At 41.9% G+C, this 15879-nt stretch overlaps 1 protein-coding gene across 4 annotated transcripts in view; it reads left to right on the top strand.

The window, feature by feature from the left end:
- The window catches only part of ABCA1 (ATP binding cassette subfamily A member 1), a 126534-nt gene that overhangs the window by 104511 nt on the left and 6144 nt on the right, over positions 1-15879 (top strand). For all 4 annotated transcript variants that reach the window (XM_012736820.3, XM_012736823.3, XM_012736821.3 and 1 more), the window contains exons 33-46: positions 414-446; positions 1590-1695; positions 2544-2618; positions 3125-3294; positions 4542-4719; positions 7045-7160; positions 7261-7405; positions 8912-9035; positions 10269-10398; positions 10663-10783; positions 11580-11642; positions 12284-12390; positions 14624-14765; positions 15149-15283. In XM_012736820.3, the coding sequence (XP_012592274.2) occupies positions 414-446; positions 1590-1695; positions 2544-2618; positions 3125-3294; positions 4542-4719; positions 7045-7160; positions 7261-7405; positions 8912-9035; positions 10269-10398; positions 10663-10783; positions 11580-11642; positions 12284-12390; positions 14624-14765; positions 15149-15283 (1645 nt within the window). The remainder of the gene's footprint in view (positions 1-413; positions 447-1589; positions 1696-2543; positions 2619-3124; positions 3295-4541; positions 4720-7044; positions 7161-7260; positions 7406-8911; positions 9036-10268; positions 10399-10662; positions 10784-11579; positions 11643-12283; positions 12391-14623; positions 14766-15148; positions 15284-15879) is intronic.

The raw sequence follows: 15879 nt of genomic DNA, 5'->3' as shown, positions 1-15879 counted from the left end.
TTGGCTTTTTGTGTTAGGGGTTCTTGGTGACTTTCAATGACAAGGATGTGCTGGAATGATAATGACCACAAGTTTCCAAGAAAGAGGCATAACCTTTCTACATGTCATCTACAACTGAAGTATTACTTTGAGTTGAAAAAGCTTCTAGTTCAGTCACATCTTGGTCTAAATGGTGGCTTTAAAATCTGGGGTATGACTCTCATATAAGTAAAAGGGTTTTTAGGAAGGAGAGAAGAAAAGACATGCATGGGCCCTTCCCATTGGCACAGCACGGTAACACCAGCGTGATCATAGGGTTATTTCTGTCCCTTTCTTTTACCCTCAGGTACATATTTACTCCTTTTGCATCATCAGGAGTAGGGTCAATGCTTTCTTTGAACTGACTTTTGGTTTCTTTGTCTTACACTCTGCAGCTTAAAGAATAAGATGTGGGTGAATGAGTTTAGGTAAGTTGATCTCCGCCTGTGCTTTCAGTTTTCCCTGGACCTCTAGCTCAAGAGAATGGCTTTGAGTCATTGGTTTGGGCATTGTTTGTCATTCACACAGTCTTGGGTGCTGCCTCACTAGCGGGGGGTGGGGGGGGGAACGGACAAAGGCCCTGCAGAAGCACAGAGAGATTTGGGTTAGACTTGCTTTGTAGCTTTGCCTAGAACATCTCTGCTCCGTGTCTAGTGGCCACTGCAGAGGCCTCTGAGATATTTGGCAGACTGATTTCCTTGAGGAGACTGAGAAAGCTCTTATGGTTCTCTAGGGATTTCAAGTAAGTACAATGTTATGAGGGGAATACCTATCCTAGTTACACTCTTCCCTCAGCCAGATTCCCCAGGGTTCTTAGCAACTCAAAGACAATTTTTTAGGCATTTATCATGGGACTAAGAAGGTCTTAGAGGAAATAAGAGGCATCAACATCATCTATTTTCACTGTATTTCAAACCATTTGTCCTTCTGAGTTTTGAAGGAACAGGTAGGACTGGGGAAGAATCCTTGATGCCAATTTATGTATCATGGAAACTGAGATAGCTCATGTGGTTGCCACAGGGGACCCCAAACATTCTCTGTTACTGATTCCCAATTTTTCCGTCTTGCCTTTTTGCCAAGGCCCAGGACCCCTGGAACTCTGGGCAGACCAGATGCAGGCCCCTCTAGTGGCCCTCATGCTGGGAAAGAGCCAAGGCCTGCCTATAAGTCCTACCTGGCCTCTGCTGGGCAGTGTCCCTCACAGCTGCACTGACCCCCCATCTGCTTGCCTCTAGATCCAAGTTCAGGCCTGAACCACCAGGGTAGTAGGAGCATCTGTGAGAGGAATGACCATTTCTTCCTCAATGTTCAGACATCAAACTATGTGTGTCATCAGGTCCAGTCCTCCCTGCTGAGCAGGAACCACAGGATTTAAGAGAATGCCAGAATCCAATAGAAAAGGCCAATGTGTAACTTCCCCAAGTCAAAGAGTCAAACTTGGGCCCTACATTGAATGGGAATTTGCCTCAATGAAGCTCATGCACACTTCCACAGTGTCTGCTGCCGAGGAGTCATACTGTACACCACACTGTTTGGGTTTTGATGTCAGACTTTTGTTGTTTTTTTTTTAGGTATGGCGGGTTTTCCCTGGGTGTCAGTAATTCTCAAGGACTTCCTCCAAGTCAAGAAGTTAATGATGCCATCAGACAAGTGAAGAAACACTTGAGACTGGCCAAGGTACAGTATCGGTCATAAGACGTGTCAGAAAAATGTGCTCAGAGCTGTTGGGACATGGGAGTATTTGGCAGGTAAATCTGGTCACGTAGCAGGTCGTTATTCTGCACATGTTTGAATGCAAAGCTGTCATCGGCATTTAGTGATCTGAGCTGGACCAGTCTGAACTACTCAGTGTATATTTGAAAGTATAGATCAAAAACAAATTCGGAGATTTAAAAGCTCTCAGAACAACTAAGTTTACAAATATAGCCAGTGGGTAAATAAACTGGGCTTCAAATATACTTTACTGAAATAATCATTGGCTAAGCAGGAAATGAATCATTTTCCTTTATAAGCCAGCAGGCTGGTCTTTAGGCCCTGATGAGTGCTCACTTCAAATCTCTGTATCCCAAGTTTCTCATTTTTAAGTGAGAATCAGGGGGTTGGATGACGTGGACTCTGAGTCCTAGAGACTGCAGCTCTGGTTTTGAGGTGCAGGCCCGTGCGTCTGACTCATTTGCACCTGGAGTGTGGTCGTGGCTCCTAGGATGATGTCAGGGAAATACTCCTTCAAAGCCCCACCACGTGGTGATAGCCAGACATTAGATTCTTGGGACTTGGAGTCACATCATTTCTTCATGACTCCTTCTAGACTTGTGGCCTCATGGCAGCATCAGTGCTGTAGATTTCTGGTCACTTGGTTCTAAGGAACCCTTTATGTAAGGCTCCTTAATTAATTTCAGATTTAATTTCAGTGGACGAGGTAGTAGGGGTATTGCTCTTCACAGGGTGGCCCTGTTGTCCAGACTTACTATTGCTCTTCACCTGTGTGAACAATCACAACTGAGCCATATTTCTGTTGTTCACAGGACAGTTCTGCAGATCGATTTCTCAGCAACTTGGGAAGGTTTATGACAGGACTGGACACCAAAAATAATGTCAAGGTAAACCACCATCTGAGTTCTAGTAGTTTCTTGGTGGACAGTAATCCTTATGTTCCCTGAAGTACTTTCAGCTCATGGTAAAGTTGAGAGGGGCATTCATAACAGAAAAGAGCAAACTTGTAACTCTGCCAGCAAGGCAGTGTGGTAGAGTAATTAAGAGAATTTGCTTTGCTATCATACCAGGTGAATCACTGTGCCCTTGACTTAGTTACTTCACCTGAGCCTCAGTTCCCTCATCTATAAAATGGAGACAGTAAATCATGGCTATCTCTAAACCATTGTGAGAACTAAGTGAGTTAAAGATATGTAAGGTCCTCACCACAGTGCCTGGCCACACGGTCAGCAGTCAGTGTACCCTGAGTGCTGTCATTACTTTGCCATGTTCTGTTTTGTCTTGGTATGTGGCTGGAATTTCTTAAGCTTACGTTAATGTTTTGTGCATGTGTACCTACCTTTGTGAGCAGGGTTTGAGGGCGTTACCTCGTATCTGATATGTTTTATTTCAGGTGTGGTTCAATAACAAGGGCTGGCATGCCATCAGCTCTTTCCTGAATGTCATCAACAATGCTATTCTCCGGGCCAGCCTGCAGAAGGGAGAGAATCCTAGCCGATATGGGATTACTGCTTTCAATCACCCCCTCAACCTCACCAAGCAGCAGCTCTCAGAGGTGGCTCTGTAAGTGTAGCTGTGTCTTAATGGTTGGGGTGGGGAGAGGAGAGGGGGTTGGAGCAGGGGAAGGAAATAGGACGCTGGTTGTGGCATAACAGCTGCAGAGACAGTTACGTTATGGTACATCTGGGTTGATCCAAACTCTGGGCAGAAAAGATAAGTTTACCAATTGGCTGGCAGGGCTTCTTGAACTGCAAAGAGAAATGGCACTGATATATAAAAATCATTACATTTAGTGAATTCCTATAAAATCATTACATTTAGTGAATCCATATAAAGTAAGTTAAAAAATTGCTAATAAAATCCTAAAATACTTTATCTTGCTATTAATACAAATGTTTAATAAAAAATTAGTTTCATTTGTTTTAAAACCAGTGTTTTAAACTTGGTGCAATATGCTTTTATTAGCCTGTGTGTTTAATTCCTGAATTAAGCTGTGTGTATGTGAGAGAGAGAGAGAGAGAGAGGTTTAAAGCCAATTATGAGCTAGTTTAAAGTGTGCATCATTTGGAATCATAGAGATCTGGGTTTGAATCTGGTCTCTATCCTTTTTATATATATATATGATGATAAATGAGGCAATTCATGTAAATTGCCAAGCCTAGCACCCAACAGAGTTGATATTCAACACACGTTAGATCCCTTTCCTGTACATGGAGCATGGCAGATATTGTTTCTGCTTAACTCCTATAGAATGTCAACATAGAACACTGGGATCTTGATATCAAGGCCCTTTGTAATGGGCCTCTAAGACCATTCTTCTTATAAGGATCTGATAGAATATTTGTATATGTTAGATTGCTATGCCACCTGGAGTTATTTTCAAGTTTATAGCCAGAAAAAATTAACTTATTTGAGTAGTTGTACACTAGTGTTTCTGCTTTTATGTAGTTTTCTAGCCATACTTGTCTTTCGTGTATGAAAATTTACAATTTATTGCTCTTACAAGGTCAATAACAATGGACCAAAGTGATACCATTAGGCCACTCTCAGGCTTCCTTCATTAGTTTTATTATGGCAGTGGACTCTCTTTGATCTCAGTAAAATCAGTTTTGCATTTGAATTGTCAATTTCTTTTTCTTACTTAAAAATTATCATCTCAACCATGAACGAAATGTATCTGGTGAACAGAAGTTTTAACCCTGGGTCGTGTTTCGGGTGTGTGAGTGTGTGTGTGTGTCTCCATGTCCTCATTGATTGAGCCCCAGCTGCATCAGAGACCCCTCAGATTCTCATTGCTTTTTTCTTTCCAGGATGACCACATCAGTGGACGTCCTTGTGTCCATCTGTGTCATCTTTGCAATGTCCTTCGTCCCAGCCAGCTTTGTCGTGTTCCTGATTCAGGAGCGGGTCAGCAAAGCGAAGCACCTGCAGTTCATCTGTGGAGTGAAGCCTGTCATCTATTGGCTCTCCAATTTTGTCTGGGACATGGTAAGGACATAGGCCTGCTGTTTCCTTATAAATGTCCATCAGGACCATGGATTGGAATGGACAGGGAAGAAAGATCCCCGGCTATCACCAGGAAATGTTACAGCTCGCCTAAAGACGTACGAAAAAGGAAAAGGAAGAGGCAGTTGATCCCTTTCATGACATCAGACACGGCATTGGGTACTAGAGCTAATGTTGCACAGAGGGAAAATTTGTATACACTGACTAAATCAGCACCACTTCCCCCTGAGTGAAAAGTCAGAGAGCCAGAAGGACCTTAGTCAAACACCAAGTCAGTGCCTCTAACTTTTCCAGTGGGTTTTAACCTCCAGAGTCAGGATGTTCTTCGCCTTTCTAGGAAAGCCATCTGTCATTTGAAAACTCTATACATATCTATCCATTGCAAATATGTTTTTTTGTGCCAGCTCTAATATAATGCTTCTGTTTGGACCAATGTGGAGGACTTCAAAGAATTCTGAAGTTCTAAGTATTGTAAAGTGCAGTTGAAATATATCTTCCTATAACTTCCATTAATTATAAGTCACACAGAGCAAATCTAATTCTTCTCCCACTGGATAGCCCCCAGATATATATATACATAAAATTTTATTTTATTTTTTTGAGACAGAGTCTAGCTCTGTTGCCTGGGTTAGAATGCCGTAGCATCAGCCTAACTCACAGCAACTTCAAATTCCTGGGCTCAACCGATCCTCCTGCCTCAGCCTGCCTAGTAAAGCATGGCTAGGGACCTACAGGCATGCACCACCACACCTGGCTAATTGTTTCCTATTTTTAGTAGAGACAGGGTCTTGCTCTTGCTCAGGCTGGTCTCGAAATCCTGACCTCAAGTGATCCTCCCGCCTCAGCCTCCCAGAGTGCTGGGGTTACAAGTGTGAGCCATCAGGCCCAGCGCGGCCCCCGGATATTTAAAGCGAACTCTCAAGCTCTCGTTTAACTGAAGTCTTCCCCAGACTAGATGACATATGAGAACATGCTTTGTGATCTCTAAAACACTGTACAAATGTGAATGAAGATGGTGGAGATGATGATGATGATGATGATGATGATGTATGTGCTGATTATACCAATTAGTGACTGTGCTGATTAGACGTGTCACTGTTCTGATCTGATTGTCCTCCTATGGCCATGCTTCATATTTATGTCCCTTTTGAAAAGCGAAAGCCCAGAATTAACCTTGTGTTCAGGCTGTGGTCTGAATAGTTACGGAGTCTAGAGGGAGTTGATCTTTATTCCATACTCCTATTACTGCAGCACAAGGGGTTTGCATTTGGAATGTAACACTGTCTTACTGGCAACCTCGTGGTGAACAAAACCACCATTTCACACAAATGATTGTTAAATCAGGTCTCTTTCATTCTATTACTAATGCAATTGACTTTTCTTGAACCTAAACTTTGCTTGTATCCCTGTTAAACTACATCTTGTTACTGTCCATTTGTTTTGTTTTTGTTTTATCTTGATTCTATAATTATTCAAGTCAGTAAACACAGAATGAGTGCTCACTATCTGACCATGCCAGGAGGATTCAGAGATGAAAGATCATGGCCTGAACTCAGAGACCTCGCTTATCTTCCTATGCATTATCTGTCCCTCCCTGCTTTAGAGCCTCTGAAATTTGCGGTTAGCCCATCTTCATCTAAGTTGTTGATAAACACATCAAAGAGGAGGGACTGAGGCGGAGCCCTGTGGTCTGAAGCTGCAATTCTTCTAACAGCTCACAGAGTCACTGTCACCTCCCTGCCTGCGCTCTGTTCTGCCAGCCATGAATTCTCATAATTATCCTATGGTCAAGTCTTTATTTCTGCATTTTACTGCGTGATGCACTGTCAGGACAGACTTTAAAGTTATTCTCGGTGTGATGAAACAATTCTGACATTCATTTTATGAGCGCTTACCTCATAAATAGATTACATGTGAGATTGAACTCGGTCAGACCATAATATAACATTAATGATGAAACAGACACAATCATCTTCGAGAGGAAGAGTGGAAGCTTATTTGCCGCCTGTGAAATTGAAATTACTCTGACTAGGAGTCCATCGTTCAGTAAGTTTACTGAGCGTGACACCTTGGCTTAGCTGCTGGGAAAGACAGAAAGGGCATGCAGTTTATAAAATCAGCCGAGGGTAAAATGCTTGTCAAAATGGATTGTCCAGTATTTTGATTAATAGCTTATATGGCTTCATTAATTCAAAATTACTCTCCAGTATGTTTATCTGCCCTTCCTTGTCCAATGATGTCGAGGACTTGGGATGTGTTGTGTATTTGACTTAGGGGTGAACTTTATTTCCTTGTTTTCCCTTTTAGTGCAATTATGTGGTCCCTGCCACACTGGTCATTATCATCTTCATCTGCTTCCAGCAGAAGTCCTATGTGTCCTCCACCAACCTGCCTGTGCTAGCCCTTCTGCTTTTACTGTACGGGTAAGACACCCCCGAGTGGGAAATCTCACAGCGGGTAAGGCACAATGTCAGAGGGAGGGCAAAGGACTCCCTGTGGACATTTATCTTTGTGCCTCACCAGGTGGTCGATCACGCCACTTATGTACCCAGCCTCCTTCGTGTTCAAGATCCCCAGCACAGCCTACGTGGTGCTCACCAGCGTGAACCTTTTCATTGGCATCAATGGCAGCGTGGCCACCTTTGTGCTGGAGCTCTTCACCAACAATGTGAGTTCTGCAGAAAGGACCCCCCCTGCTGGGATGAGCATCTCTGGGAGCCGGAGGACAGTGTTTAATAGTGATCTTATTTCATCTGTCTGTGGCGGTGACACTGCTGACCGCTCTGTCCTTTTTCAGATTCTGTCTTCCCGGGAAGGCGCAGCACCTTTGTCTCCTGCCGAGCCTTGTATTTCTCTGGTCAAGCTTTTCAGTTCCTTCTGACATGTTCTTTTATCTTTTTTCTGTTTGTTTCAGTGTTGCTTTTCCCGAGCCTCAGTTGTCTGTTACCTTTCTTTTCCACTTTAGACACCTCTTCTGGGCGATGCTGTTCAATCCCGAGGCTTTTTCTGCCACCTCTCTCTGTGTCTTTTATTGTTCTCTTTCAGATCTGTGCCTTTAGCCTTGAATGCTCCCTTGAACTCCAGTCTTCCTACCCCAAATTGCACGTGTCCTGATCCTCTTTCCCCTTAGAACCTGGTATTTCTCCTGCCGTCTGTGTCACACTCAGTGGCATTAGCATTCGCTCAGTCGCCCACGCTGGCTCTCTTAGAGTCGTCCTAGCTTTGCTATTGCTTATTTCCCACATTCAACATGTCGCATGGGCAGTTCTTAAGAGATGTCTGAAACAGGCTCCCTCTCCATTCCTGCTGTCATTGCCTGTGTCCAGACACCTTATGGTAGCACACAAGGCCTCACAGGTACACAGCCCTTTCTGGCCAGTTCCCACCACACCCTTTCCCAGTGCCCTGTATGGTTCAGCTGACTTGTCCCTTATACCCACCATAGTCCTGTAGGCCTGGCTTGCAATGCCCTTCTTCTATCGCAGGGTCTGGAAGTATCTCCTTTACCTTTCAAGATTTAGCTCAAGTATGAAGCTTTTCATACCTGACTTAGGGTAGGTGCTTTCTCTTTTCCCTGTGCTGTCAGAGCCCCCAGTTCATGCCTCGAGGACAGCACACCCCCAGTTATATAGTAATTTCCTGTTTACATGCGTCTCTTCCTCAGAGTGGAGTTTCTTGCTAACTTTTGCCTTTCCCATGCCCTAGGACAGTGCATCCAGCACATAGCACCTTGCTCATTTGCTCATTTGCTGGGTATTTGGCCACTGCTGCCTTTTGGGATCATCATAAGTTCTGATGTATTTGAGAAGAATTTTAAAAATTCTAACAAAATCCTGAAACTCAAATATTGCCCCAGACACGAGCAATTTGCTTTTAAAATGCTAAGCAAATATTTGGTTATGGATTTGCTTCTGATTAAACATAGCCCTGTTTCTAAACTCTGTCCTTTATTTCTCTCTATTCATAGTATAACTCCAAATTTTTTGAAGAATAGAATTTTATTATGTTATATATCATCAGCTATGCATGCTGCTGTTTATTTGCATCTGAATTCAAAGGTTCAGTTTGTCCTGAGGGAATCAAATTTTTCCTTCTCTCTCATATTTTAGACTTTGATAAATCCTTAATATAAACCATGAATGACATCTAGTCTCCCTCCCATTTTTTTTTTTAGAAGCTGAATAACATCAATGATATCCTGAAATCAGTATTCTTGATTTTCCCACATTTTTGCCTGGGACGAGGGCTCATTGACATGGTGAAAAATCAGGCAATGGCTGATGCCCTGGAAAGGTTTGGTGAGTGACACAGTGGCTGCAGGGTGCTTTAATGGAGATGACAGTTTGCATAGGGCTTCGTACCCTGGCCTTTGTTTTTGGAAAGAGGCCGGTGACTAGGCACAGGGTGTCCCTTGCTCTCCCTACCCATTGATAGGGCTCATGTCAACACAGCTGGTTGTGACATGGGCCTTGTGACATAGACGTTTGTCTGTGCGTCTTATAGCATTGAAATAAGTGAGAGGGCAATTTTGGAGGTAAGGACAATGCTGGCATTTTCTTGGACTCACTGGTTCATGCCACTGGTTGGGTTTGCCAGAGTCATTGGAAAAGTCAAACCACAGCATTGGGAATTAGAAGACAGAATCAGAAGGAAAGATGCAAACTTTTAAACCCTATTAGGCAAATCATGGCCCTGCAGTTGAGCTCATATTATTGTCTTTTACACAGTTTATAAAAAGATAATTTATTGCAGCTCTTTCTACCTTTAGAGTAGTTAGAAATATTTCTCCAGTGGCCATATGGCCATCATTCATCCACTGGCTAATATAGCCAGATCAGCCATGTTAGTTTTTCAACTTTGGGGTACAAAGGAGATGTATCAGGAATTTAAGGAATATCTACATAAAACCAGGTGATTTAATTGAGTCACCAGGTTACATTATATCATTATATGGCTACTGAAAGAGATTTTTTCTTTTTAAGAGACAGGGTCTTGCTCTGTTATCTAGGCTGGAGTGCAGTAGCATGATCATAGCTTACTGTAACCGCAAGCTCCTAGGCTCAAGCAATCCTCCCACCTCAGTCCCCCAAGTAGCTAGGACTACAGTTGCATACCAGCATGCCTGGTTAACAGGGGTACCTTTTTAAAGTGCTTTCTAATATTTCCTGTTATGGAAGCTTAGAATTTATTAAAAACTAACCCTAAAAATTGCCCTGGATTGTTTGCCTTTTTTAAAAGGATTTTTGGTATGTCTCTTTCAAAAAGAAATATTAGCTGTCTTCAGTGAAGTTACAAATCTAATGTTTGTTGGCTCTGAAATTCTGATTGATACTGGGTTATAGTATGTTTCCTTAAATCACACTTGGAAAGTGATCACTCCTTTGTTATTTTTTTTCTTCTTGTCCTGAGTAGTAGCCATTGGTGTTTATAGGGAGACAGGTGAATTTCTAGGAAGACAGACCCAAATATGAGGAAGGAACATGGTTTTTGATGCTTCTATTCTGACTGTATCTCTGTATTGTGTCTACCAGGGGAGAATCGCTTCGTGTCACCACTATCTTGGGACTTGGTGGGACGAAACCTCTTCGCCATGGCTGTGGAAGGGGTGGTGTTCTTCCTCATTACTGTTCTGATCCAGTACAGGTTCTTCATCAGGCCCAGGTAAGCTTTGTCTCAGAACTCATGGAGCACCTGGTTAGGGGTTACAGAACAGGTACACTGGGAAGCACTTGCCAATGGTGGTTGGATTGAACTGAACTCAAAATAGATAATCACACTGATTTTCCTAATGAGGGCCTGCCCCAAGCCCCCGCCCCACCCATCCAGGAAACTGGCGAGTAGGTTTGTAAGACTGCTTTAGAGACTGGATCTTTGCCCTCAAAAATAGTTTGAAAAGTTCATTCTTCTTAATTTGTTCTCCCTAAGACCAGTAAATGCAAAGCTTCCTCCTCTGAATGATGAGGATGAAGATGTGAGGCGGGAAAGACAGAGAATTCTTGACGGTGGAGGCCAGAATGACATTTTGGAAATCAAGGAGTTGACGAAGGTGAGACAGTGAATACAGGTTACAGAGGCTTGTTTTCAGTTTTCTCAGCTTTATATACTGGAAACTAGCATTTTGCTGGCTTGCTTAATGAAAAGAGCATGCTTCCTAAAATGTGCATCTATACCAACCTTCTGTCAGTTTAATTTTATTAAAAAAAAAAAACCCACCATGGAAACCTAATTAAAGAAACTCTATAGGGAATACTTGTGTAATGTGAATTCCCATTCTTGAATATATTTGTTTTGTGCACTTACATTTATGTGTTAGTTATTAAAACATACGAATTATATATATCTAGTCAGAACTGATACAGGGAGAATAAATGGTTGATTTTGAGTTTCATAATCCAAAAAGCTGATATATCTCCATTATTCAGGAGGAGGGTCTGTTTCATCCTTCTTTAGATGCTGGGATCCCCAAATTTCACTTTTTTTATAATCTGAACAATATTTGCAATATTTTGATTGCAAATTTCTACCCTGTGCAATTTAATTTTTAAAATATCTATAATGTGTTTATATGTAAGTAAATGAAAAATTATATAGCTATTAATGACCAATACATTTTTTAAAAGACAGATTAAAAAATAAATTCACTTTTATTTTGAGCTTCAGTCAGTCAGAAGCCAGTTGCCACAGATGTAGACTAAGACTCTTGGCACATCAAACATGTGACTTAGTCTTTTTGATGAATCTTATTTTGTGGTGTGTATGGGTTATAATCCCCTCTTCCACCATTGCTTGGGAGAGCTGTGAGTCACTGAGGCCCATGAATTTTTGCATTTTGTTTGTTGCAGATATATAGAAGGAAGAGGAAGCCTGCTGTTGACAGGATTTGCGTTGGCATTCCTCCTGGTGAGGTAAAGACATGTTGTCTACGTTGTGTTTGTTCATATTAATTCATACTCTCTCTACCCAATCTAACAACAATGTCTGTAAAAGGTGAAAGTGGCTTTTAAAGGCTTCTCTACTTATGCCTGTGTGGAGCAATCAGTCATCGAGAGCATGGGGAACCCATACGTTAAAACAGAATGATTGTGGATAATCCCAGGCAGTTTAAGAAAAGGCATACACATTCAAAATGTGCTTCTGTGATCCATTCGGGATGATGATGAAATTCAAATAGATTTTAAAAAATAGATTCTCCCCTTTCTCATTCCTGTGTTTTTGTTCTTTTGCTCTTTAGCCAGAGTAGGTAGTGTCATTTGACTAGTTGGCTTTCTTTAATGGTTTTTCACATATTACTGTGGCCTCAACCTGACAACTTAAATAATATTTACAAATACGCCCACACATAAAATGGTCCCATTGCAAGATATATACTTAAATATATCTATGATGTCTTAAAACCAAGAAAATATTTGATTCTTCCCTGATATTTAAGAATGATGTTTTAGGGTCATATTATAAAAACAAAGCTGAGGTAGCTATCTTATAGGAGTCATTCATATTCAGATTTTAGTAGTTTGCTTATACAACTTACCCAATCTTATTTTTTCAGTGCTTTGGACTCCTGGGAGTTAATGGGGCTGGGAAATCATCAACCTTCAAGATGTTAACTGGAGATACCACTGTTACCAGAGGAGATGCTTTCCTTAACAAAAATAGGTGAGAAAAGAAGTGGCCTGTATTTTGCTGCAAAGACTTTGTTTTTCAATTATTTAAACAAATACACTATTATTTTTCTGATTACAATGGTACTACTTAGAGTTAATAAAAATTTAAAGTATAAAGAAGAACATTTATAATAAAAATCATCCCTAATTTCACTACCTAGAGATAACCAAAACTTACATTTTCTTTCAGTCTCACTGTATACTTTCAACAGTTTTATTCAGGTATAATTTACATACCCTATAATTTACTTGTTTTAAGAGTACAATTCAGTAATTTTTTAGTAAATTCACAGAGTTGTGCAACCATAACCACAATCCAGTTTTAGAACTTTTCCATCGCCCCAAATCTATCTTATATAAATATGCCATAAAATTGAGATTATACTATATATAGATTTTAAGATTAGTTTTTACTATTAATGAGTATATTATGAATATTTCCCAATGGGTTACATATTCTAAGATGCAGAATTTCACTCACATTGTTACATAAAATTCCCCTATGTACATGTACATATAATTTAATTTCTTGTAAATATTGAACATTTATTAGTTTTCATTTTTTACTATGTAAATATGTCCTTATATATATCTTTTACTATTTCCTCAGGAAAAATTTCTATAAAGAAAAAGGATATATACATGTCAAATTGCCCTCTCTAAAGGGCATACAATTGATGCCATTAGCCCATTTCTCAGATTGCACAGGTCACTAAGCAATTTGGTCTTTAGGGGGTATAGCAATACTCTAAACATGTGGGGCTTCTTTGGGCTTTTGAAAAAATTTCAGCATATTATGGGGGTACAAGTGTTTAGGTTACATGTATTGCCTTTGTCCCACCTGAATCAGAGTCTAAGCTTTTTACATGGAGAGATGGTACAGGGCAGTGGCTTTTAAACTTTTCTGACCAGGACCCATGTAGGAATCTCAATCCACTGCATACACACAGACACATAAACACACATAAAAGTTTCATAAAATATTAATAATACCTACTGTTACTACTTGTAGTATACTCTAATATTTCATATTCTACTCTAGGCAGAGTCATTAAAAAAGTGCTGGTTGTGACCCACTAAATTTATTTCATAACTCACTAAGGAGTGATGACTCATAATTTGAAAATACTGGATACGGGATAGCAGCAAAAATTAAAAAGAGCAAAAAACTTAATGTAGTCATTGATATCCTCCCTTGTCTTTTATTAGTTTTTTCAGTAGCAACATAAGGGAGCCCTAGACATTTCTGGAAGCAGCAGGCCTCAGGCTGCACAGCTGCTTCCCTAGGCTTGTTACTAGCAGAAAGCTACTGGGCTGTATAGCTATGGCAGCAATAGGCCCAAACTAAGGGTTGTTGCAGGGACTGGTTGTAAGAACTGCATTGGGCAGTATATCTGAGGGCCAACCATACTGTCCAGGGGTGCTTCGATTATATTTCTGGAATAGGCTGACCCTGGGGTACTAATTAGATATGCAGAGAGGAATGAATGCTGCTAAAAGACCAAGTTCATGGCTGAAGTATCTGACTGGGATGTGGACACTGAATTCTGACATCCTAGATTCCTAACTTGATTGGCTTCATAGAACCTAAAAGCCATTCCCACCAACATACATAAAATTGTTTCTGTAGGTGTATTTTTTTCTGTCACCAAATTCTCAGAGGGTCTGTGATGAAAAAAACCCTTAAGAGCTAGAAGGCTGCCGAGACTGGATGTTCAGTGGCACCATGAGATCTGGAATATGCACACTATGACTGAGTCAATGTATGGGCAGCAGAAAGAACTCACATCCAAGATTTCTGGTTCTTCTCTGGGCTCAAATGGCCATGAAGGAGACTTTGGAGCAACAAGGCACATGGTACTTATGACTGCATCACAGGGTCAAGCCTAGGCTGGAGACTTAGCATTAAAGCTCCAGGACAGTGTGACTCAGGTGAATGGTAAAGAATATGCTGCAGTTAGCACAGACTCAGGAATTCAGAAATGGGACTGAACCTGCAGACTGAAGTGTTGGCAGAGCCAGGTGCAAGGACTGGGCAGGCAGGACCCCTGACTGCCAGGAAGAGCTGGCAGTCTGGGGACGGAAAGACTGTTCCTTCAAGTAGCAGCAGGTACACTGGTATCTATGTTATGCGCAAGCATACTTTGTAGGCACAGTAGGCCAGGTTGTCTGACCACAGTATCTCTAAATGCTTAAAATCTGACTAGTTTCATTGTCCTTTGCAGTATCTTATCAAACATCCACGAAGTCCATCAGAACATGGGCTACTGCCCTCAGTTTGATGCCATCACAGAGCTGCTGACGGGGAGAGAGCACGTGGAGTTCTTTGCTCTTTTGAGAGGAGTCCCAGAGAAAGAAGTTGGCAAGGTACAGTGGGCACCGGAAAGCTAGCCCGCCCCCTTTGGCATCCTGACAATACACATACCTTATGACTTTTCCACACATGACATGGACTTTGGGCCGTTTTTCCTCATCAGTGCAGCAGTATGAAGTGCTGGCTCCTTGCACCTACTTTCAGGGTGGGAGCCCACAGTGGTGGAGGGTGGGGGGCAGGACTGGGCAGGCATGTGCTGGGGGGCAGAGACAGGGTGCTGCTCCGCCACATGAGGCCCTTCTCCCTGCCTTTGGCACCTCACCAGTTGCCAGGTCATGGTTATAGAAGTCCTGAAAGAACTTTCATATCTAAGTGTAAGGAAGTGTGCTAAAATTACCGAACCGGACAAAATTCGAGGTGCATTTTATTGTTCTAGGTGGGTGAGTGGGCAATTCGGAAACTGGGCCTGGTGAAGTATGGAGAAAAATACGCCGGTAACTACAGTGGAGGCAATAAGCGCAAGCTCTCAACAGCCATGGCTTTGATCGGTGGGCCTCCCGTGGTGTTTCTGGTGAGTGGATGGAAAACCGTTGCTCTGGCCTGAATAGCAGACATGAGTGCTTCAAAGTGCTGTATGGATCTCCAGGGCTGTGGCATGACGACAGGCTTGTCCCTCACCAGGCACAACGGAGCAGCCGTGGAGAAGCAGAAGGAAGCTTCTCCCTTGGCATACACTGATGTGGCTCTGCCACGCCCTCGGGTGCTCCCAGATAGAGCTATCTCAGGCACCTGGTTCTTTGGCTTAGACAACCCCAACAAAAGTGTGACTGAGGCTGGATGTGGGATTTGATCTTTCTCTGGAACATTCATTCTATCTCTGTGTTTATCCCCTGAAGACAGAGAGAGTAGACACAGCTTCAAAATCCCCATGGTAGCAACTAGATCATAGTTTCTTACACACAAATGGATGAAAGAAAGGTCAGACTGTGCAGTAGCCCTTGACCCATTTTCTTCTGGAGCGGAGAAGAACATTGGTATTATTACAGGAAGATGCCTTGGATTGAGGTTTTGATGTTATCTGGACCATATGGATCTGGAATTTGTTTCTGTAAGACTAGCAAGTGCAATAAATATAACATGGTGGTGGGCTGGAGTCAGCTAGAATAA

This window comes from Microcebus murinus, chromosome 12 (assembly GCF_040939455.1).
Source record: "Microcebus murinus isolate Inina chromosome 12, M.murinus_Inina_mat1.0, whole genome shotgun sequence".
Lineage (NCBI taxonomy): Eukaryota > Metazoa > Chordata > Mammalia > Primates > Cheirogaleidae > Microcebus > Microcebus murinus.
The sequence above is the reverse complement of the archived record's forward strand: the minus strand, read 5'-3'. Positions and strand labels throughout refer to the sequence as shown.